Source organism: Microtus ochrogaster, linkage group LG1, assembly GCF_000317375.1.
Source record: "Microtus ochrogaster isolate Prairie Vole_2 linkage group LG1, MicOch1.0, whole genome shotgun sequence".
Classification (NCBI taxonomy): domain Eukaryota; kingdom Metazoa; phylum Chordata; class Mammalia; order Rodentia; family Cricetidae; genus Microtus; species Microtus ochrogaster.
In genome coordinates, this window is record NC_022027.1 from 35203953 (window position 1) to 35229723 (window position 25771).

Genomic DNA, 25771 nt, shown 5'->3' on the forward strand with positions numbered 1-25771 from the left:
TCTTCATCCATTCTTCCATTGAAGGACATCTAGGTTGTTTCCAAGTTCTGGCTATTACAAATAATGCTGCTATGAACATAGTTGAACAAATGCCCTTGTCATATGATTCTCTTTTTATTTAAATAGATCCCATGACAGAAACACACATGAAGAAGTGAAAGACTATAAACAAGTTAATGAAACGCTTTCTCCTGCTAACATATTGTGTGTGTGTGTAGATTGACAGATACATATGTATATAGGATGAAAGTAGAAGAGAAAATAAGTCTCTATCCAATATGTCCATAAATCTTTCTATCTTCATAAATATTTTCAGTAAAGACTGGTTAATGAATATGGTGTTCTGATGTGTTGCTATACTGATTGTGATTTTTCCATTGTTGTTACAAATTGCCACACAGTAGAATAAACAACACACTTAAATTTTTTTTCAGTCTTATATAATTTTTAAGTCAGAAGTTTCATAGGACGGAAAAAAATATCTTTGTTAAGCTCTGTTTCTGCTGTGTATGTAAGAGTTCTGCTCCTTACCTTTCCATCCTGTTGAGCTACCCATCATCTTTGACTGATGGTCCTTCTCTGCCATCAAAGCTAACAATGCTTGCTTTCTTCTATCTCTGATTTTTCACTTTGCCTGCTGTCATCCCAAGTTTTGTTTGATCAGAAGTTTTATGGATACATGAGCTGGTAGGGTTAATCCAAAGTAATCTCATTTCAAGGTTTATAATTTAATCATACTTAATCTTTAAATTTCTTTTTTCAAAATTAGATTACAAAACAATTAAAAGGTAAGTCAGTAATTAACTGTTTTATTTTGTATAGTGGTAAGTACAAAGAAACTATTTTGTTTTTCAAAAGATACGCAGACTAGGGAGATGGCACAATACTTACTTTCAAGCAGAATAACTTGATTTTGATCCCCAAAACCCAAGTTAGAAAAATATAACTGTTGTGGTTTTACACGTTTGTAATGCCAGGACTAGGGAGGCAGAGAAAGGGTTGATGGCCAGTAAGCATAGCCTAATGGTTGAGTTCTAGGCAGTAACTCTCTCAATAAAAGATAAAATAAAATAAAAATAAATAAATAAGGAGAAGAGATGGCATCTAAGGTTGTCCTTTGGTTTCCATACTTAGGCACTTGAATGCATGTGCCTGCAAGTACATACATGAATATTTCTCTTTTAGTTTATGACTAACAGTGTAAAGTATTTAACATTTAATTGACAGAAAATCAGAGATCTGCTTGAAAACATGGTTTTTTAAAGACATGTATGTGAAACTAGCCCATGGGATAAACGTAAGATGTTTCTGTAATTGAGTTTTATTTTTTTGAAATCTGTTGTGAACTTTGAAAGCTGATGTTTTGAATAGTTTTATGGTTTTTCTTTACATTAGAAAAGAAAAAGAAAAAGCATAGCATCCAAAAAGATATGGAAAAATCCAGGAAGAAAAGTTTTTCTGGTGGTTCCAAGGACAAACAAGAGCAAGAGATTGTCAGAAGTGGTAGAATTTCTCGTTGTCCATCTGAGTGGTGGCTGGTAAAACCAGAGAAAGGTAAGTATTTTTATTTAGATTATCTTTGTTGAAAGGGCCCTACAGTTATTCTTTCTGGGGTTATATGTGACTATTCCCATTCTATAGCAATATGTTATAAAGACAAGGTTAAAATGGTTTACCAACAGAAATATTGTCAGTTAGGAAGTATAAAGTTACACAGTGTGCTGTGGACAAACATATCCAAAATCAGAAGTCCTTGTACTTAAGAAGACTACATTCTATGAGGGAAGACTCTAGGTAAAATAATCCATGTAATGATAGATGTTTAAAAATCAGATGAAAGATAAAGATAAGAAAGAGATGTCAGGGGATGATAGAATTGAGCACTACTTTAGTACAAGATGCTATGACTGGATAGGCTTTTACAAAGAAAGATGATAAACTGATCGTTTGGAATTACAACAAACACTCAGATCTTACGGGTGATGTCTTAGCAACTTTCTGTTGGTATGACAAACTACTCTGACAAAAGCAGCTTCAGAGAGAAAGGGTTTATTTTATTTTGCCTTACAGTTCTGGAAGCTAAGGTATGGCGTCAGGAGGCTAGCTGCTTATATTGCTTCCATGCTCAGGAAACAGAACAGCACCTTCTCTTTACCTGTGCCATCCAGGATCCAAGATGGCAGCCGAGGAATGGTGCCACCCACATGTGTGCGGGTCGGTCTTCTCACTTTAGTTAACACAATCCATGAAACCTCCTTGTAGGCATACCCAGAGACCCATTTCCTGGGAGATTTAGATTCTATTAAATTGACCTTTATCATTACAGATGGTCAGGTGAGTAATAGGTAGAGCCAGAGACAAAATTATTAAGGAAGTTTGTGGTGAATTTAATAAATCTAGTACATTGGGGCTGGAGAGATGGCTCAGCAGTTAAGAGCACTGATTGTTTTTCCAAAGGTCCTGAGTTCAATTCCCAGCAACCACATGGTGGCTCACAAACCACCTGTAATAAAAAAAAAAATCTGGTGCCAACTTCTGGCCTGCAGGTACACATACAGGCAAAACATTGTATACATAATATATAAATCTTAAAAAAAAAAACAAATAAATCTAGTACATGTCCTATAAGTACAACTGAAAAAATATAAGATTTTTTATGTGAAAACAAATTTAGCTTATGAAATTGGTATGTGCATTTATATGTAAATATGACATTGATCTTTTCATTTGAACAAACATGCTATTTGAAGTTGTCATTGAATCTTTCAGGTTCTTTTGATAGAAGCTTTTCAAGAGAAAGTATATTGTCAGTGGTGCATCACAATGGAAAAAAGCGGACTAGGAAAAGTCAGTTATCTAAGAATACTGGGAAAAAACCTTCTCCATCAAAAAGACGGAAAACAGAGAGCAGCTCAAGAGTACAGAAGTCTTTAAACACTAAGGGTTCTAGAAGTGTTAGTCATGATGAAATTTCTGGTTCCCAGAGTGAGCCATTGGAAAACGAGGCAGACTCAACTCAGAAGAAAAGTCTTGATATTTCTGGGTAATTTCTTTTGTATTTACAATATAACTTTTTTTCTTTTTTCCCCATTGAGAATTTAGTAATTTGTCTGTTATTAAGTACTCAGAGGGGGAATAAGCATAAAGGACTTGGACTTGGTCAAAGTTGTTATTAAATCTAGGCTCTGCAATTTGCTGGATGACACCGAGGAATAGTACCACTCTGAACTTGTTTTCTTATTGTAAAACTGGGAACGATCGGTATGTAGTTGTACAGTAGTAGTTGTATCGGTATGTAGTTGTACAGTAGATGCCATCGACTGTTAGAGTCAGTGTCACTCATCGTCACTCTTTCTACTTCTCAGGCCAGGTTTGTACTGTTTTCTCTATTTCTTTTTAATTGGGAGTCTTGATAGACCAGATACCTTTGTGAACCTAGTTTTAAATCTCAAGGTCTGAACATGATGAACTTATGCTTGATGTAGCTAATTTTATATTGCTTGTACAAACATTTGTATATTGTTTCTAGAAGAAAGAACTTTTGAAAAATAATTTTAACCTTTTCTTTTTCCTCATAGACCTACAGGAGGCTCTAAGTATCAAAACAGTGTTATGACTTCACAGAATGTTCATTTAAAGTCTCATACTGGGGAGAATACACGTAAATCATCAATGAAGTCTAATTCCAATGCAGGGGAGCCTAAAAATTCAATTTGGGAAGAAAGGTGTGTATATAGTGTAGTGAAAATAGAAGTTACTCACTGTACTAGTTATCCGTTTCTATGTTACTTCCAAACATAATTTATTTTTGCTATTTACTCTCTGTGGGGCCAGAAATGTGGACAAGGCTTAGCTAGCTGTTTTGGCCTTGGAGGTGTCTTTTTCTTTTCTATCCCTTTGATGACTTGACTACAACTAGAGGATCCATTTATGCCTCATGACTGTTGGTTGAAGGTTGCAATTTTTTGCTGTCTTTTGGTAGTTGGCCTTTGTTTCTTGTAATGTGGCAGCTGACTTCCTACAAAACAAATGATCTGAGAGAAGATAGTATCAAATGCCTTTTCAATTACTTACCCTCTGGAGTTCTATACTCATGGTTATAGTTTTCTGTTCATTAGAAACAAGTCATCACAAGTCCAGACCACAATCAGGAAAAGGGAAATGGGACTTTATCTTTTGAAGATTGTCACAGAATTTGTGGATGTGTTATTAAAATATCCACTAACATTAAACAAGTGAGATTAACCTGCTTGTTTTAGCTCTCAACTGTTAAAACCTTAAAAGAAAAATACAAGACTAGTAAATGAGAACAAACCTTAACCTTTGAAGGGAGTACTATGGGTTCTTTACTGCTTGAGGGGTTGTGATTAGGACTTGGAGGAGGAAAGGAGCCCGGGAGTACCATAGCTTGAGTCAATTATGATGATTTTTGGGCTACATGTTTAATTTCATTTTTTGTAGATTTCTTTTAAAATTAAGATATGCTTGCTGATTTCTCTTATTTGTGTGAAAGAATATTGTTATTGGACTTGATTAAATTTATAAGTGATTCATGAATTAACTTTAAATATTCTAGCTGAGCTTGGTGATGATGCCTATAATCCAAACACTCAAGAGGCTGAGACAGGAGGATTGCAAATTCTAGACCAGTTTAGGCTACAGTAAGGAGGCCCCGGGCCTGAGCTACTTAATCAGCCAATCTCTCTGTCTTCCTCTCTCTCTCTCTGTCTCTCTCTCTCATTTATATAAATTTGTATTTATCAGATTTGACTCTATGGGATCAAATCGCAGTTCTTGCTTCATGCTGCATGGAAACACATTCTTGATGACCTATTGCATCACTTTTAGTTTCATAGGAAAGACACTGATGGCAGGTTTAAGACATGATCATAGTTATAAGAGCACAACTTTTATGGTTTATTTTGTTCTTAAGTGGACCTTCCAGGTTCAAGGATCATGTAATGTCTAAAAGCAATAATTCTGACATGGGTGATGAAAAGGATCAGGAGAGTTCGGGTAAGTTACTGTTTTCTACTATCTTGCTTTCTATGGCACTATGAATATACAGTAAAGTATTCTGTGTTTATTTAAATTTTCAGTAATAGTAAATGTGGATGTACTCCTGAGATTACTGCTTTATAGTTGGAAATTTGTTGAAATGGTCCAGATGCATCATCCTTTAAAAATTATTTAGTTTTTTCTCTGTGGTGTTATAGTTTTTAACTATCATTTCTTCTAAAACTCAAACAGTGATAGATCTCATCATTTGCTGTTATTTTAACTGACTCCTTTGTCATGGATCTGTCATTTTTGGAATATTGCCTTTTTGGGAGTTGGGGGACATAAATTGTTCCATAAGATGTACTTTTAATTCTGCAATCAATAATTGCTTTGAAAAATACCTGATTCTTATTGATGTACCGTGGCATTTAGAATCCAAGACAAGTGTTGTTATTATTGACATGCCTTTGATTCTAGGGTTTTTGTTTTTGATTTTTTCTGGGTAGGATAGGAACACACACACACACACACACACACGGTGGAGGGAGAGAGACTGATACTCTGAGACAGACTGTATGTAATACAGTGCCATCTAACTTAGGGTTTTGCTGATGTGATAAAACACCATGACCAATAGCAACTTGCGGAGGAAAGAGTATATTTCAGCATATAGTTCCAATCATAGTTTATCCCAGAGGGAAGTTAGGACAGGAATTCCAACAGGATGAAGACCTGGAGGCAGGAGCTGATGCAGAGGCCCTCCCATATAATCAGAATGCTCTGCAGACTTGCCTACAAGCCAATCCTATGCAGGCATTTTCTTGATTCAGATTTCTTCTTCCCAGATGACCCTAACCCTAGCCTTTGTCAAGTTGACAAAAACTATCCAGCAAGCAACTATCTATATTTGTATCTAGAAACCACAGATTTATCTCAATACCTCCAGTTCCAGCACAGAACAGAATTCTCTTTTCTGTTTGTATAAGCCCTTTCTCAAACAGTAGGAAACCTCATTCCCGTTATTCTCATGCATTCAGTTATCTATCTACCAGACGCCTTCAAGGTCCACTGCTGTGGGAATTTTTTCAGCAAAGATAACTGTGCATCTACTCACATGCAGATTACATGGTAAATTGGATTGGAGAGGAGGTGATAACAGCTTGATTTTGGAGGTAAACTTCACATGTCATAATTAGCCTAGTATGTAGTCATCATTGTAGCCAACTTTAGAATATTTTGTCATTGCCCTGGCCCTGCCCAGTGCCATATCCTTCACCAGCCATCTTCTCTTCTCTTCTTCTCAGGCCTGGGAAAACACTCATCTGCTTTTGATCTCCACAGATTTATTTAGTACAGGGCAATTCAGTTTTATAGACACTAGAGTTTTTTCCAAATTAACAATTCTATGTTTTATTTAGTAGATTTTAAACAATATTTTGTTTTCTCAAAGCTTGAACCAACTTTTCAGGAAAATGTATATATATATAGTCAATATAAGTAGCTCATGAACATGAAATATTCCAACCTTATTGCTTCATTGCTATCTTAAAACTCAATAGCTTAATACAGCTATTGATTTATTTATTTTACATGGTTCTGGCAATTTGTCTAGGCAGTTCTTAGGAAGATACATTTATGATATGATAGTTAGGTACAAGGTATTTACCTGCAATTTCTGAAGTTTACTTGAACTATATTTTCAAAATAAGTTCCTCATTTCTATATTTGGCACCCATCTCAAATAGACAGCACACTGAGCTGTCTCAGAATCTTTCTCTCTGTACTGCCTATTCATGTGGCTGTCTTGGGTTTTCTGAAAGCATGACAATCTAGGGTAGTTGATAGCATTATTGTCTTCCTCAAAGTTTGACCCCCTAGTGGAATTTACATATCTTGTTAGGATTTTGGATGTAATAACATTAGTCTCAGAAAGTAATTTTTGTGTGTTCAATTAGTATAGCAAGTCACTCTGGCCAGCAGAAATTCAAGAAGGAAATGAAAGTGTTGCTGAGGCTTTTTTTTGGGGGGGGAGGGACACACTTAAAAAAGTTGAAGTATCATTACATAATTCCCTCCCCTTTGTAATTTGGATAAATCTAGAAATTTGTTCATTTCTTTTAGATTTTCCAACTTAATGGAGTATTTTTAAAGTATTCACTTGTTCTTAATTTCTCTGGTATCTGATATGTTTCTCTGTTAATTTGCATCCTTTCTTTTGGCTAGTTGGATCAGTGGTCTGCCAATCTTATCTCCTCAGAGATCCATCTCCTATATTTGTTAATTCTTTGTATTCTTTTCTTTGCTTCTATTTAATTAATTTCTGCTTTAATTGACATTAAAATTGATTTGATTTGTTCTGGTTTATCCTTTTGAGTTGCATTATTAAGCTATTTGTGCTTTTATTGATTTCAAAATGTAAGCACTTACACATTTCCCTCATATCCCAGGAGTTTTATTATGTTATGCTTTCATTTTCATAAATGAATGATTAATGAGTCAAAGAAGAAATCTAGAAAGAAGGGGAAAAATCTTCCTGGAACTAAATGAATTGAAGTATTAGGGACACAGAGGATGCTGGGATAGTACACAGACACAGAATGTGCATCCTGGCCCAAGCCTGGAGGTTGAAGAGAGCATGGGGCTGAGAATGGGAGCTCAGAAAATTAGGCCTGGGCACTGGATCTAGGATTATGGATAGATCTGAGGATTGGGAGTGGGGGTGCAGAGTAGACTAGATGGACTGACCAATTTGGGCCCCCATACAATATTGTAATTCTATTTCTTAATAAAGATTACATGTGTATACAATGTGGAAAAAAATCGATGACAAATCGATGATGTTTTAGAATGTTGCTAAATTGAGAACCTGGAAGTGATTTTACTATTAGAACTTTAAGAAGAAAGTTGTGGGTGATTGGAGGTAACATTATTGAAATTATTTACTCACCATTATGCTATGCCTTTTTATTTGCTAAGGCTTATTTGCCATTCATGGATAATAGATAATATTTGTTTTTTTGTTAATTTTAATGGTTGTGCTCTTTAAATATGTTTATTGTATCAAAGAGTAAAGAGATTTTGTACTTTTTTTTCCTTAGTTTGTGTTGTTTTTCAATGAAAAGAGAAAGTATAAATTATATTTTCAGGTTTAAATCTTATTTATAATACTTAGTACAAGTTGATTAGAAAACACTTTAAAACAATATAGAATTAGCAGGCATTGTTGTATTGTTTATAATACTATCTTTTGTATTTTTCAGATTTAAGAATAAGAAGTTCTAATGTACTACCAGATAGTAGTATACATCACAAATTAGGTAAATAATTTATTCTTACATTATTCCCATTGAAGAAAATGGTATTATTGAATCATTCTATAAATATAACTTAATTTTTTTAACAGGGAAAATATATCCAGATTAGTATTACTTGTTTAGATCTCAGCATTTCATAATGTATTGTGAAATCTCAAGATAATTTTAATTTATACTTCCTTGATTGTTAAGGATGTCGACCTTTTTAAAAGTATTTCTCAGCTATTTTTGTTTTATCTTTTGAGAACTCTGTTTTGTTGACAGAGGTTTCTTTTCCTCCCCATCCCACAGCTGTTTGGCCCAAAGAAACACACAGAGGTCTACATTAATTATAAACTGGTTGGCCTATTAGCTCAGGCTTCTTATTAACTCTTACAGCCTACATTAACCTATAATTCTTGTCTGTGTTAGCCACGTGGCTTGGTACCTTTTATCAATAAGGCATTCTCATCTTGTTTCCTCTGTGTCTGGGTGACACCTGCAGACTGAGTTCTCATTGCTCTGCCTATACTTCTTGCCTGGCTACTGGCCAATTAGCATTTTCTTAAAGCAATACAACTGAGAAATCTTTACAGGGCACAAGATCATTGTCCCATAGCACTGTTTAGTTGTATACTACATTTTTAAATTTAGGTTAATTTGTTTTCTTGATGCTCAGTTTTTTATTTTTTAATATATTCTAGATATGAACTCTAAGGTGCATAATTTGTAAAGTTTTTTCCATTCTGTTGACGACTGCTGTGTTCAAATTATGTTGTCCTATGCCATACAGAAGCTTTTCAGTTTCATGAGAAGTCATTTATTGTTGGTCTCCGACTTATTTTTCTGTTGATGTGATGAAACTTAAAAAAGCAACTTATAAAAGGAAGCATTTATTTGTCAAAGGAATAGTCAATTTTCACTAGGTTGGAGAGCATGGCAGTAGGCAGGCAAGAATTGTACTGGAGCAGTAGCCAAGGACTTACATCCTGATCCATAAGTCTCTAGGCAGAGTGACAAGACAGCCTGGTATGGAATTTTAAAACCTAAAGCCCACTCCCAGTGACACAGTTCCTCTAACAAGGTCACATCTTTTAATCCTTTCTGAACAGTTCACCAACTGGCAACCAAACATTCAAATAAATGACCCTTTTAGGGCCATTCTCATTTAAATCACCATAGTCTTACTCCCTATGCTTTTGGGGTTTTGTTCAGAAAGTCTTCCTATGCCAATGAGTTCAAGCTTATTTTCCATGTTCTCTATCAGATTCAGGTTATCTGGTTTTATATTAGGGTCTTTGTTGCCATTTTGAAGTTCTTTTGTTGTGTTTCAAATGCTTTTCCTATGGCTATTATAATAAGGTTGCTGGCTTCTTAAAGAGGCATATACTGTCCTATACTGTTTTGGTTATTCATGTCTTTTTTTTCTTTTTGTTATGGTTTGGTTTGGTTTTTTGGTCCTGAGATCTAGGAAGTTAATGACTTTTGAAGTGATTCTTGGCATAGATACCTTTTTGTCTTGGTTGCTATTGCCCATTCTGGGTCCCAGCTAAGCCTGATTTCTTTGGAGTCCCTTATTCACAGTTAAATGTGGTGACTGTGGGGGTCCCTGGTAGTTCTTTGGTTCATAGAAGGAGAGGCTGAGAGCTGTGGTAAGGAAGAACTCTGCACGAAGAGACTGAGTCCCGAGGACTTGGAAATGGTCTGGGAGGTTTTACTCAGGTGGACAGGCTGCAGCAGGTCTGAAGTCTGGTCTAGAGAGACTGAGATGGGGAGCAGGAGGGAACATCAAGTTCACTCACCTAGGAGCTCGCCGAGTATTGTGACTGTGGTGGTGGGGCGTCCCTGGTTGAAGTGGTTCTGCCGGTTAGTGTCAGTCATAAACTAATGGAATCTCAAATTATAACAAATTCTGTTTAATATATGGAATGTAGCATTGTTCAGTCTCACGTGTGGGTATTATCCAACTTTTATTTCTTGGCCAATCTAGAGGTTCATGTACTTTTATTTGCACAAGCATCTAAAAATTTGAAACATTATGTTCTAAGATTTGGTATACATCTTTACTATGTTTGCTCAATTTTCGAATTTTTGTTTAACTTTGACAGTACTGCCCTCTAATTCACCAAATGTTCGTAGAACAAAGAGAATACGTTTGAAACCTCTCGAATATTGGCGAGGGGAACGGATAGATTATCAAGAAAGACCATCAGGTAAGATAATTTAGGTGATAATGTCTTATAAGTGAAAGATTCATTGCTTGAAATAATTTTATCATGTGACAGGCATATTTTTATCACCTCCCATATACAAACATCTAAAAATAGGGTTATAATTAATTTTTTTCTCATTATTTTAGAGGTGTTGATTATTTTAATTTTTATTTTTACTTAAAAATTTCCACTTCCTCCCCTCCTCCCATTTCCCTCCCCATCCCCCAAATCCCCGCCCCTCTTCAGTCCAAAGAGCAGTTAGGGTTCCCTGCCCTGTGGAAAGTCCAAAGTCCTCCCCACTCCATCCAGGTCTAGGAAGGTGAGCATCCAAACAGTCTAGGCTCCCACAAAGCCAGTACGTGCAGTAGGATCAAAACCCAGCACCATTGTCCTTGGCTTCTCAGTCAGCCCTCATTGTCCTACACGTTCAGAGAGTCCGGTTTGATCACATGTTCCATCAGTCCCATTTCAGCTGGCCTTGGTGAGCTCCCATTAGATCAGCCCCAACGTCTCAGTGGGTGGGTGCACCCCTCTCCGTCCTGACTTTCTTGCTCATATTCTCTTTTCTTCTGCTCCTCATTTGGACCTTGGGAGCTCAGTCCAATGCTCCAATGTGGGTCTCTGTCTCTATCTCCATCCATTGCCAGATGAAGGTTCCGTCCGGATGGAACTCCTCAGCCGAGGTGTTGATTTTTTTCCCTTTTTTAAAATAACTAGCTATTTGACTCTCTGACTTTGTAGATATTGTCACTTAAATAGCTGAGGTTTCTGATTGCATAAAGTGAATAATTTTAAAGTTTCATTTTAATTGTGTGTATGTGGGAGGCTGTGAAGATATACACAGAGGCAAAGAATCACTGAATCCCTCTGGAGGTGAGTGGACAGGTAGTTGTGAGGCACCCATGATGGGTGCTGGAAATTGAACTCTGGTCCTTTTTGAGAGCAGAATAAACTCTTTACTGGTGAGCTGTCCTTCCAGCCTAAAATGAAACATATTAGAACATGAGAAAATTAGTATCTGATAAAGATGATATCTTTCTCACTCATAGCATCTAGTCCCTTTATAGAGTTAACAAGGAACTAAGTGTTAAGGTTATTTCCCTATTTAGATGGGTGTAGCTATGTTAAAGGACACTTCACCGTGGCTCACTACTTCAGGTTTATTACTAGTTTCTGCAGTGTTCCATTTTGTTTTGAATCCTCCATTGACAACTATTGATTTCAAGTGAGTAACAGGGTATTGAGTCTTGTTTCATCAGTGATTTAGACTTCATCATCTGATTTAGATTGTTAGAGACACAGTTGAAATTGGTTAGTATTTGTGTCTCTTTAACAGCTGTAACATGTAACAGCATTTCCTTTGGTACTTTGAAAGGAAATGTAATATATTTAATGTTTTGCTTTTAGTTTTTAAAGTCACCAGGAAAACTTTTTTTGTTAAATTTTAGGAAGAGTTGTGATTGGAATAGTATCCCCACCTCCAGTATCACCCATAAAAAAGGCAAAAAGAAACCTGGACAAAGTCAACAAAAAAGCCAACAAGAAACGGATCCATCGTGATAACCATGAAAGTATGAACCTGTTCAATGTAACTTAGATTTTGTATCTCTTAAAAACCTTCAGACATAGTAGCCTCGTCAGTAAAGATCATTTTATGTCACCCCCCAATTTGGAATATAAGATAATTTTATTCTTATAAAAATAGCTATGGTATAGTTTAAAATGTTTCCTTTTGAGAACATTACCTAGTCATATGACTCTTCCCTTTTCCATGCTCAAAGTATGGTTGCAGTAGACATTTAATTTACTTTCCCAGAACTTTGTCATGATTGCAGCTCTGAGGGATTATGCAACTCATCATTTAGTTTTTGTTGAAATGAAAAGTTTACATAATGGCTCTCAGAGGTATTTACTTTACATTAAATCTTATGTCCTAGAATTTGAAATTTTGCTTATTAATGTGCTAACATGGTCAGAAAGAGGTTGCTAAATCTTTTTCAGTTTTCTTTACAACTTATCTCTAAATTATATTTTGTATTGAAATATTTTATAATGAATACAAATTAATTTGTTTCAATGGTTATTCTACAGAGGATAGGTTAGTGGTGAATCTGGATAAACCCCTAGGAAATCCCTTTGAGGCAACATTGGCAAAGGACCCAGAAACAAGAGAGATTGTCCCTATGGGTAAGTTTGGGAATGATACTGAAAATAATTTAACAGAAACTATTGAATGGTTGGTCAGTGTGTATGCTCTCTTCCTCCCTCCCTCTTCTCCCTTTACCTCTTTCTCCTCCTCCTCCTCCTCCTCCTCCTCCTGCTCCTCTCTCAGCACTAAAATCTCTTTCAATAAACAGCCTCTGTGAGAATAATTATGGATGAACATTTATGTGAAATACAGTATCATGTGTTTGTGTTCTGAGTTCTGGAGTTCAAGTGGTACTATTACCTCCCAGATATGTTATCTTTTCCAGTAGGCCTAGGCCTTCTATAAATGAGTAGATATATGAGGAACTTTCTATGGGAAATTATAGAAAGTTAACTTATGCTCCAGGATGTACTCCATTTGGGCCAGGGCACACACTATCTTCTGTACCTTTGGAATCCAGTCATGGTATCTGGAACGTGAAACTTTGTGAAGATGACTGTTAGTAGCATCAATCAGTCATACAAATATCAGTTTTAATATAAGAGCCTAGAAGCCTCATGCTGTATTACATTGACATTAAACATTTAGTTTCTGGGAGGCCATCCATAATATTCTAGTGGTACAGGGCTTTAGGGAATATATGAGTGTTTACCAACTCTCTCAGTTAGGATTTCTATTGCTGCGAAGAGACACTGTGAACTCGGCAACTCTTATAAAGGAAAACGTTTAATTTAAGTGGTGGCTTAGGTTCAGAGGTTTAGTCCATTATCATCACGAAGGGGAGCATTTGGCATGTAGGCACATGGTCCTAGAGAAGGATGTGTGGATACGCAGGCTGCAGAAAGTAGACTGTTTCACTGGGCATGGCTTGAGCAAATATGAGGCCTCAAAGCCTGCGTGCACAGTGACACACTTCATCCAGCAAGACCACGCCTACTCCAAAAAGACCAAACTTCCTAATAATACCACTCCTTTCAGGGGTCATTTTCTTTCAAACCACCATACCAACCAAGTAGTATTTATTTGTAGGAAGTACTTAAAGATCTTAAAAACTATATGGACTATGTCCTAGTCACTGCTCTATTACTGTGAAGAGAAACCATAACCAAAGCAGTTCTTACAAAAGAAAACACTTAGTTGTGGACTTGCTCAGAGTTTCATTTATCATTATGGTTTAGTCCATTATTATTGTGGCAGCAAGCATTGCAAGCATGGTGCTAGAAGTAGTTGAGTTATAACCTGTTCTGTAGGCAGAAAGACACTGGGCTTGGCATTAGCTTTTATATTATAATTTCTTGTAGTCTTAATTAAATAAAAATGTTTCTGTTTAATCATCATCAAATGAACAAAACCAATTTATGGTCATTGTGATGACACATTTTTATTTTGGAGCTTGTTAAGCTTTGTAAAGGCATGGAGCTCTTCATTGTGTCTCTCCTAATATTATTTTCCATCTTAGTCTCCTTCGAAGTAAAAAGAGTTCCATTATTTTTAAGCTAATAACATAGTGCTTAGTTTGAGTCAGTCATTGCTTTTTGTTTTCATTTATCAATTCTTTGAGATTCATAGAAACTGTTTAAACAGGCTGTTGCTCATTTTACAGAAAGGAAATTGAGGCTTAGAGAGAGAGCTTAAGTAGTCCAGAGTTACACAGTTACGAGCCAGGCAGAGTGTGACCTTTGGCATTCCAGCTACAGAGCCAGTCATCTTCAGTCTGTGTAATACTACTGCCTGTATGTATGCATGGCCTAAATGACTCTTATATACATATTTATAATATATCATTCAGTACTACTATTCCAATAGGATTTCCCATGTGTACTCCAGAGGGACTTCCAGTGTATAACCTTCCTTAGTTCCCTAAATGTTAAGATGACAGTTACATGCTGTTAAGCATGTTTAGTTGGTACTATATTTGTATTGTTATTTTCTCCCTAGATCTTATAAGGCCACGAGATACATACCAATTTTTTGTGGAGCAACATGGTTTAAAAGTTTTTAAAACGTTGGATACAGCAGTCTTTTCTACTGGAAAACTGATTTTAGGACCCTATGAAGAAAAGGGAAAACAGCATGTTGGCCAAGATATATTGGTGAGTATATTTCTCCATTTATTTCTAGAAGTACAACTGATTTTTTTTTCTCTGATGATGCGTTGAAATTCTGTTTACCTGGTAGTGAAATCCCATTGCTATACTGCAATAAAGAAATCTTTTCCTTTATTAATTCTGTTGCGGTTAACTAGTCAGTAATTATTTAAAAATACCTGTACTGTGCATAGCACAACCTTGAGGTTCAGTGGTTTGAGATGTGTTTGTTAAGAGAATCTTAGAATACAGATTTGCAAATAAAGAAGTAGAACTTTAGAGCTGCAGGGAACGATAGAGATTAAGGTTTGTGAATTTCTGTAATCATGTGGTTGAGGATCAAAGAGTTTTAAAATGATTTAAATAGTTAGAGTACTCTGGAGGCAAAGAACTAGCTGCCTCCCTGTTGTATGTAACAGGGTCTGAAATTGCCCCTCTCTTCTTTCTCCCTCTCCCTTAGTCTCAGTATCTACTGCATACACATGTGTGCTGTGCATATGTTCACGAGTGCTGTTAACACTTTATTCTAAACATGATAAATGTAAAATTTACAAAGTTTAAGTATGTTTAATATGCCATCATTGTAGCAATATTATAATTAAGGGACATTGTAAGAATAATTTATTATTGCATCATTATAACTAGAATCAATTAAAATAATTTCAGTGTTAATGTTCTGTAGCTTTATGTCTGTGTGGTATATGCACATATGGCTGGGTGCAGAGACCAGATGGTGTCCTGCTAAATTACTCTTATTCCTGTGAGACAGGATCTCACTGAACATGGTGTCAGGTTGACAAACTACAAGCCCAACTATTGTCCTGCCTCTACCTCCACCTTTCCCCTGTAGTGCTGGGGCTACAGGCACACATTTCACACCTGAGTTTTGACATAGGTGCTGGTGCTCACACTTTGCAACAAGTGCTCTTTCCCATTTCTCTGGCTCCTATTCAAGGGTTCTTAATGATTTATTTAATTCAGTGGATTAAACAATAGCTAATGATGAAGACATTGTGTATCATCACCAATCTGATGATAGTTACCTGTTAAATTATAATGCCCTTATGTAAAAGGAAATTTAAATAATAAATATTTGAAATATTTAACCTGGTTAGTATTAAAAGGGATCCACATCTTAAAACAAATGACACTATAATGAATTAATAGAATTTAACTAGAAAAATACCAACGTTTCTATTAGAGTACAAACTGATTATGTACATTCATTTGTATTACTACTTATAATTGGAAAATTTGGAAAAGAAAAACATAGTACAGGAAGAAAAATGACTGTATTTTTATTTTGGGTTAATAGCATAAATATGTGGCAAAATAAAGTTATATAACTTCAAATGTGATCTAAGAAGTATTTGTACTTTTAAAAACTATCTCAAATGTATCTTTAATACTAGCTATATGAGAACTTTTTTGGGCTAACGTTCTAAAGCAAATTTTTAATTTGTATCTATCTTTCTGTTTTCCTTCTGTTTGCTTTACTGTGTGTTATGAATAGAACTTTAGGGTTTAGTGTGTGCTAGACAAGCTTTCTTCCATTGAGCTGCATCTTTAGCCCCTGATTAGAATGAAAATATAAATGGCAGGAAAACATAAAAAACGTGTTACTATGTGATTGGTTGTTAGCTTTGAGTACGCATTTATAACTGAAAATTGGAATTAAATATTTTCTTAATAATTGGAACATTTTTTCTTAATTTTTAGGTCAGCATACAAAGTATTTTTTGCATTTTTAAAAAACTTTAAGCACACTTGATATGATTTTTGAAAAACAAAAAGAGACAAAAATAGAGCCCCAGCATTTGCCTTTAACTTCTTCCAGGTACAATGCTAGAAACGCTGTCTAAAGGAGGAGGAGAAGGAGATCAAACCAAAGGAAGATTAGCAATGTACTAGTAGAGCTGATTATGGATCTTTCCTAAAAAGCAGAAAGGCGCTTAAGATAGATAGTAGGAAAGGCAAGGAGGACCATCGGGATGATTCAGTGAGTAAAGGAGCCTGCTGCCAAGGTTGGCAGCTTTGGGAAGGAGAGGACTGGTTTCTACAGTTCCTACAGGTGGACTGTGGCCTGTAAACTGCCCCTCTCCAAATAAAATGAAATAAATGTTAGATTAAAACAAATGATGTGAAGAACACAACAAAACATGAAAATGTACTAAAATTGTAGGAATGTTAAAAGTGAGAATTTCTTTTGTTTTTTTTCTTTTTTAAAAGATCTGGAAATACAGTTTAAACATTATAAATAAATAATCCAGAACTAAGACAAACAAACAAACAAAATGTCAACTGCCCCACATTAACTATTATTCCATTTCTTGTGGGAAATGCCCAATTTGGGCCTTCGTTTAGGCTTCGGATGTTTTTATCATGGCATACATGATGGAAGACTATCAGAGATGAGCAGGATTCGGTAATAACGTCTCAGCATCCAGCTTAAAGATGCTCTCCCACTGGCCAAAGATGAAAGAACACTCTTTGGGTTGATGTCCTTCAGTTCTGTCGGAGTCCATCACTGTTAGATAGCCTCCAAAAGAAAACCTAATGTGTTAAATCTGGAGGCTTCTTGGATGCTGCTCATCATGTTCCCAGCGATAGTCAAGCCAAGGGGGGAAAATCAATCCTTTACTCTCCTTTTCCCTTACAAAGTCTGAAGTGAGGAAGGCCGACAATAGGTGAGAATTTCTTTTTAGGAATGCTTAGGTACTGAGTGAACATGGAATGCTGCGCTTGAAATAATCACCATTTTGTGTCCTTGATAAACTAAAGTGGGACCTAAGCATCAGTGGCTGCTGGCATCTGTAAGGAGCATAGCTAGACATGTGTTTCCTGATAGAAAAATAGTGTTGTGAGTAGTCTTAATGTCTTTAAAATACATAGAAACTGGAAGAAAATAACATGGAATCATAGGTCTCTAGATCAAACTACTAGTTCATGGGGAATGAAAGAGAACTGGAAGTGAATATAATAAACAAAGTCCTGCTGTATGAATATTTTGTGATCAGTTATTTAATTTATTGTATATGAGAGCAATAGGAATTGAAAAGAGAGAGAGAACCAGGTAAAACCTCTACGCCATGGCTTCCCAGCATGGCACGGTTAACCTTTTTCCCTGGGTGATTGTCTTTATTGTAGCAGGGAGTTATTCTATATATAGATAGACATTTAGAAACTTCCCTGGTTTCTCTCTATTGGTACCACACTAGGCGGTGACAGTTATGTTTTCAGAGACTGTTTTATCCTAAGGAGAACAATCAGCCTTGATTGAGACCACTGCTATTAACTGAAAGGTCTGATCAGTAACTGTACCTCTATTGTGTGTATACCCTAGTCTCAAAGCCAAGCAAAACAAAAAGCCCTTGAAAATATGTTGAAGACATAAGTGAAATTTTTGAATGTTAATTTTAGTGATGACAGTATTGTGGTTATATATATCTATATAAAGGACTTAATCTTTTAGTCCTTTTAAATTATCTATGCTAAGCTTTCTTCTCAAATATTAAGTAATGAAGGAAATAGACTATATTGGACAGGCAGCTTTGCCCTTTTGTTCTGTTTGTATATATCAAATTCTTTTTTTGTGTGTCAATGTGCTTGTGTGTTGGTAGTGGGTGCATGTGTATGGGTAGGGTATACGTATGCATGTAGAAATCAGGAGTTGATAGCAGTTGCTTTTCTACTTTATTCTTTGAGATAAAGTTTTTACTCAATCTGAAGCTCAACAATTGGCTGGCCTGGCTGGGTGATGATACCCTACGACCCTTCTGTCTTCACCACCCAAGCACTTACTGGTGTTATAGGCATGTACTATGCTACCTGTTTTTTTTTTTATTTTACTGTGGTACTAGGGATCTGAACTCAGGTCGTCATGCTTGTGTTTACCACCTAAACCATCTCCAGCCCCTCAAAAATGTGTTTTATAATATATTTGAATCATGCATATTTAGTTTAATTTTTATTATTTTTCAGCGGAGTTAAAAAGCAATACATAGAGTAATGTGATATTTTGATGCATGTGTGATAACATTGTAAGCTATTTAAATCAAGTTAAATATACCTATTTTTTGAAGTTTTATCATTTCTTCGTGGTAAAAATGGATTGGGGATGATCCATGAGGCCTTAATCCTATACAAAGAATTAAAGGCAACTAAGGAATTCTGAGAGCACAAGAAACAGACTTCTCCAGGGAAGAGCATAGCTTTTGGTTATCCAATATAAATAGTCAGCCTTAAAGACATACACAAGTAACATACAGACTGAGCAGGCTGTATGTAGGAATATATGTGTACATAGATGTACATGTGTACATGTAATAACAAAGAAAAAAGGCCATGAATGTGAAAGAGAGCAGGAGGGGTATATGGGAGGGTTTGAAGTGTGGACAGGGAAGGGAAAAATGTTGTAATTGTAATCTCAAAAAAAAAAAATAAATAAAAAAAAAGATGTTTCTTACTGCTTTAAAAATGTACAGAGTATTCTTTTCTGTTGTAGCCTTATTGTGTGTCAGAGCTTTTTGCTTCTGTCTCTCTACCTGTAACTTAGTACCCATTGGGATTAACTTTTTTATATTACAGGGAGTGTCTTTTCTCATTGGTGGTTTATTTTACTTAGCATAAAGATCTCTTGTTTTATTTGATGTCACAAACGATAATACATTTATGAAATATTATTCCATCCTGTATATGTATCACATTTTGTATCTGCCTATTGGGCAGTGTGCACTTAGGTTATTTCTAGTGTTTGGGTTTTGTAGACATTAGAGCCTCAGGCACTTCTTCGATAGACTCCTTTTTTTCCTTTGCATATATATCCACTAGAGGAATTGCTAGGTCATTAATAATTAGTTGTGGTTTAATTTTTGAGATATCTGTGTGGGGTTTTCCATAAGGCATGCAGTGACTTACATTTCCACCAATAGAATAGAAACATTCAATTCTCTCCGTATCCTTACCAGCGTTTTTTATCTTTAGTTTTTTTTTTGATAATAATCATTCTTTGTGGGGTAATGTGATAGCTTGTAACTCTTATTTCCCTATTAGTTGTCACTCTGATATCCAAATATTAGCTATTTGAATGTTCTCATTTGATTTTTATGTAGAGCTGTTTCTCATTTAATTAAAAATTATCTTAATTAAATATTGGCAAAAATGGGAAGAGGTGTGCTTAGAGAGCTAAGCTGATCAGATAAGGAAAATGATCTAGAAATATATGCATGACTTTCTAAATTCACCTTTTCTACTTGAAGCAGAGTTTTAGATGACATAAGAATTAAAAAAATTCTTTTCTAGTTCCTCAAAAAAATTTGGAGGAACATTTTTTCATTTAGAGAGCTATCCTTTCGTAGAGGTTGGGAATGTGAGTTGTGGCGTTGGAGTGCACAATCCTAATCCCAGTTCTGTCATTTCATTGACTTTTGAAGCTTATCTAATCTCTGTGCCTCACACTTTTAAAACAGGTATATTATCTGAAGCAAAATATTCTTGAAGGGTGCCTTAGATTAATAATAATACTATAGATTTAGTGTCTCCAAAAATGAACATTTATTTCTCAGTTTTAGAGGCTGAGATGTGTTTGTTGAAAGCATACTTCCTGGTTTACATGAAGAAGAGATGTGGGGGAAGGGGAAGAAGAGAGAGAGAAGGGCAAGCAGATGGGAGGGGAGTAGAGTGAGGAAGGGTAGAAACAGAAAGGGGGAGAATATTCTGGTGTAATTTTAAGGGCATCAATTTCTTTCATGATGGCTCCACAATAATACCATCAAATTGGGAATAAATCTTCAAAGTACAAAATTTGATGATAAACCTAACAGTAGGCACATCATAAAATTTGGATACTTTATGTTTATTTTAGTGGCCTCCAAAATAGATAACTGTCTACATATAAATAAACCGGGAAGTTAGCCATCTTTGAATTTGAAGCCAACATAATTAAAAAGTAAATTTATCCTATTTTTTTTCTTATTCTTGATGTTAAAATATGTGAGATGGGCTTTTTGTTTTGTCATCCCCCACACCCACAAGCTGGATTTGTGATATGAATGTCCTTCTGTATATGTGTTGCTTTTATTGGTTGATGAATAAAGCTGCTTTGGCCTGTGGCAGGGCAGAATATAGTCAGGCTGGAAGGGATATATATATAGAGAAGGCAGAGTCCAGGAGACTCCATGTAGCTCCAAAGGAGAAGGACCCAGAACCTTTCCAGTGGGTCCTCGTGGCAGTACAAGAGTTAACCAGGAATATGCCTAAGCTATTGGCTAAGCAGTGTTGTAATTAATACAATTTCTAGATGATAATTTGGGTCTGAATAGTTGCGAAATGAAAGAGCAGTCTCCTACAGATTTGGCTTCTTATCTGTGGTTCATCCCTATTGAGAAATGTGTTATTCAAAAAACATGTAATCTTTGAAGGAGCATGTATAACATTTTTCATTTTTAGTAGAGTTTACTTGTAAGATTAAGTACTGAATTTTCATGACATTGAATGAACAAAATTGAATTCATGTTAGTTTTTTGTTATTGATTTAACAAAATACAGTGTACTACTGGCTTAAAGTAGTGACCTTTGATTATCTTATTTTGCGTAGTTATACATCTGGCAGACTTGGCTGTATAGTTTATTCAGAGTATCAAGGGTTTGGAATTAAGATATTGACAGATTTGCTTCCTTTTCTAAGGATGAATCTGTTCATTTCCTCCCAGATATATTGATATTGTTGGGAGAATTCAATTCCCATGTGACGATAGGACTGACGTTTTCATTTTTTCTCTGGAGGTTGGCAGCTTTTTGTTCCTTGACTTGTACCTTCTTCTCCTTACTACCAGCAAGAGTACAAAAACCTTATGTTTAAAATTGCTCTTTCTGCTTCATTTTCCTCTCTCTCTCTCTCTCTCTCTCTCTCTCTCTCTCTCTCTCTCTCTCTCTCTCTCTCTCTGTGTGTGTCTTGGATGTGTTTGTATGGGGATCGGTGGGTGGTATGGGTGAGTTCATCTTTGAGGGTTTGTGTGTTTAGGTTTGGTTCAGTTGAAATTAAAGGCGTACTGTCTGTCTCAAGGTTCTTTTGTTACATAGGATGTATTTGCAGGTTCTGGAGATTAGAATACAGACATGCATGAGGAGTCATTATTTTTCATGCTGCATTTCATTTAAGAATTTCTGTAGCATAATTGTGGTTCAATTTGAACTGAGATTTCTTTTTTTTTAATTCTATAGGTTTTTTATGTTAACTTTGGTGACCTTTTATGTACCTTACATGAAACAGCATATATGATAAGTACTGGTGATTCGTTCTATGTTCCTTCAGGTAAGAACAACTAAAGCATTTTGATTCATTTTGTTACAATGACTGTATAGTTGCTGGTGTATAGTTCCATGAATATGGAAGCTACAGTGGTCATCATGTTATTGATGCCAAAACAGTTTGATACATATTTTCCTTTTATTTTATCATTAAGTATTTATAGTGTTTTGATGTATAAAATTCAGACATGTTTATTGCTAAATAATAAAAATATTAAGTAAAAGTTGTCTGGCCTTCCAAGCTATAAGTGAATATTTCCGCATTGTTATTTCCTATGACTTTATAGCCCTTTTTAGTTCATTGTTTTAACTATACAAACCAGTGTACTATTAAAAGATTATAGGTCATCAGTAATAAGTATTTTAATTTATTTGCTTGCTTATTCCTTCCTTCAGTAAATATGAATAACAGTGTAATGTGATACCAAGTATTGTTCTTTAAGTTTGGGATAAATGAATGGAAAGAGAAAACTCTTCACATTTACAAAGCTCACATTGTGATGAAAGGAGTAGTAGCTATATTTATATACTTTCATCTTGTGGTTCTGCGAATTGAACTGAAGTCCTTTTCTTACTGCTGGGCAAGTGCTCAGTGAGTGCATCCCTGTCCTAGCCCTGTACTTGCTGTGCATAGCACTGTTGTGGAGATGCTTGTAAGTCTAGTAGTTTTAATGGATACCAATCTCTAATTGAAATTAGAAAGACAGAGAAAGTCACAGTAATAATATTTAATGCAAGTAAACCTGTCATATATGACACTATCCATCTGACACTCTAGAGCAGCATTTGCCCTTAAAATTATTTTATAAAAGAGCTCACCTTTTATTCTTACCAGTGCAACTATGTGTATGCCTGGTTTATAGGAACTTACAGCATTTCTAAAGATCATTTAAAGACTAATTTCAGAATGGTTTTCTCTTCTTGTGTACATTTTTTATTTATCTCTGCTTTTCTTAGAAGTTGATGGGAAATTTTTTTCTTTCATGTCCTCTCTGCATCAGTAGGTAGTGATTGATTTTTGTGTCCTTGGATTCGTACAATTAAAATTAAATAAGTTACTTTAAGTTAGCTAATTGTTTTTATTTCATATTACATGCTGTATGTGTTAAGTGGTGAAGAAATACTTTAAAAGAAATGATCCTTATGGAAATAAATATATCTTTTTGTTACTTGAAGTAATTGTATTTTCTTGTTACTTTACTTTTAGGTAATCATTACAACATTAAAAACCTCTTGAATGTTGAAAGTTGTCTTCTTTTTACTCAAATAAAGAGATGAAAGGTGCATACATGTATAAAATGGTTGTTTATTGTAAATTTTTGTAACTATGATTATTTTAAAATAAAACTTTTATTTAGTTTTGAATAAACTTGAATTAGATAATCATTTCATACTCCTGGGTAAACATTTCATAATTTTGCATGAATGTGTATACTACCTTTAGTGATTACCATTTTGAAAAAACAAAATCACTGTTCCCACAATATAACATGTTTGCTATAAAAGAACTGATTAATATGATTAATAGTTGGTTCCAAATATAAATTTTAAATCACTGGTCATTAAATAATCGAATAGAAAACTATAGTAAATTTGCTGAATTAATTTCCATGGGCTGCTGTAACAAAGTGATTTAAAACAATGGAAATTTGTTTTATGTATTTTTGCCTCAGTATTTTGAGACTTGAAGTATGAGTTTATCAGGCCAATGCTCACTTCTGTAGAAGGGACTCACTCTTCTTTCTACTGTCTGATTTAGTTCCTATCTTTGGCTTTCCTTGTCTCATACCTTAAACATTTCAGTCTTTACCTCTTATCAAATGTCTTAGTTTCTTTTCTGTTGATGTGATAAGACACTATGACCAATGCAATTTATATAGGAAGGTGTTTATTTGTGGCTTGCAGTTTCATAGGATTAGAGTCCTTGACTATCGTACAGGGTGAGCTTACATCTAGATCAATAAACATAAGGCAGAGAGAGCTAACTGAGAATTCCATGTGCTTTTGAAATCTCTGGGTCAACACCCAGTAACACTCCTTCTCCAAAAAGGCCACACCTCCTAATCCTTCCCAAATAGTTCCACCACCATCAGCCATGCAGATTACTTCTGCACTTAGCCCAAGGTTCAATAAATACTGAATGATTGCATGGGGCAGTGAGTAATGGTCCAGTATCCTTGCATGGTGATGAACACACACTTCACCAGCATGAGGTCAGAAATCGTCTAAGCCTGGATTGTTCTTAAATAGTCTGACTGAATTGGGTTATTTGCCTAAAAATTGGGCTTTTCCCTTTTGCAATCCTGGAGTAGCTTTTGCTTATGTATCCATCTTGTGGAGATGGGAGATGAGAAGTGGAAGTCTGAGAAATAAGTACATTGAAGGTAAGAGTCTGTTGCTGAAGACGCCACACGTTTCAGACACAAGACTCAGAGAAATGAAGCTGGAACTGATATAGAATCCTTGCCTGAAGACTATCTCTTACAGTACCAAGAGGTACTGCAATGCCAAGGGAGAAATGTAATCAATCAGAAGTCCTACCTAGCTGTAGTGCCTACAAATCACAACTGTAACCAGCATGGCATGGTACTTCAGTTAGTGGCACCTGTATCCTGAGGAGATCCAACAACCACTTAATTGAACTGAAGGCCTGCTCATTCAGTAGGTAGAATTCATGACTGAAAGAGTAAACCTAACCCTTTGTACTTGGTGAGGTCAAGGACCCGAGAGGAGAAACTACTACTACCACTACCTTTCCTAGACCTGGGTCGTTTCTGTATTTTCAATACTTAATACTCACAAGTAAGTGTAGCTTTCATCCCTCATCAAACAAATTTCTTCTTGTAGCCAATGAAAACTATTATTGAAATCCACTAACTATTCAACATGCAGGAAACAACTGACTGTGGTGCTTGACCCAAAGGTCTGCAGCATAACTACTATGTCATGAAACATTAACGGCAAGTGAGAGGACATTCTGTAGGAGCCATGACAGATGTCTGCTTTGAGATAGTACCTTCCATATGAGGAAGCTTTATGCAGTGAAGTTGCAACCGTGAAAATGTGATGTTATGGTTGCTTCTATAGGTATGTGCCACCATGCCTGGTGTTATGTAGTGCTAGGGAATTGTTCTGGATAAAATCATCTGAGAGCAGGTGTGGTGGTTTCAAAAAGTCACCCCCCATAGATTCATGTACTTGAATGCTTGACCCATAAGGAGTGGCTCTATTAGGTGTGGTCTTTTTGAAGTGGGTGTGGCTTGTTGAAGGAAGAGTGTCCTATATGTTCAAGCCATGCCCATTGTCTCAGACCACTTCCTGTTGCCTGCCTCTCAGCTCCTTCTCTAGCACCATGTCTGCCTGCATGCTGCCTTCCTGTCTTGACAACAATGTACTAAACCTCTGAACTGTAAACAAAATACTCAATTTAATGTTTTCCTTTATAAGAGTTTTCTTAGTCATGGTGTCTTTTCATAGCAATAGAAACCCTAATTAAGAAAGGAGTGAACCTCAACTAAGAAAATGCCTCCATAAGATGGGGCCATAGGCAAGGCTGTGGGGCATTTTCTTAATTAGTGATTGATGGGGGAGAGCACAGCTCACTAGGGGTGGTGTTACCCCTGGACTGATAGTCTAGGTTCTATAAAAATGGAACAAGCCAGTAAGTAGTAAACATCTGTGACTTCTATATTAGCTCCTGCCTCCAGGTTCTTACCCTCA

General features: G+C 35.7%; 1 protein-coding gene across 2 annotated transcripts in view; it reads left to right on the forward strand.

Annotated features, from left to right (window-relative positions):
• The window catches only part of Cenpc (centromere protein C), a 40658-nt gene extending 17313 nt beyond the window's left edge, over nucleotides 1-23345 (forward strand). Inside the window, exons 9-19 of one of the 2 annotated variants that reach the window (XM_005359423.3) lie at nucleotides 1396-1554; nucleotides 2770-3043; nucleotides 3579-3725; nucleotides 4934-5016; nucleotides 8262-8318; nucleotides 10403-10507; nucleotides 11956-12078; nucleotides 12599-12694; nucleotides 14595-14749; nucleotides 21965-22055; nucleotides 23259-23345. In XM_005359423.3, coding sequence (XP_005359480.1) covers nucleotides 1396-1554; nucleotides 2770-3043; nucleotides 3579-3725; nucleotides 4934-5016; nucleotides 8262-8318; nucleotides 10403-10507; nucleotides 11956-12078; nucleotides 12599-12694; nucleotides 14595-14749; nucleotides 21965-22055; nucleotides 23259-23329 — 1361 coding nt within the window. In that variant the 3' untranslated portion in view covers nucleotides 23330-23345. The remainder of the gene's footprint in view (nucleotides 1-1395; nucleotides 1555-2769; nucleotides 3044-3578; nucleotides 3726-4933; nucleotides 5017-8261; nucleotides 8319-10402; nucleotides 10508-11955; nucleotides 12079-12598; nucleotides 12695-14594; nucleotides 14750-21964; nucleotides 22056-23258) is intronic. The other variant, XM_026784978.1, reaches the window with a different exon arrangement.
• Nucleotides 23346-25771: the final 2426 nt, after the last annotated feature.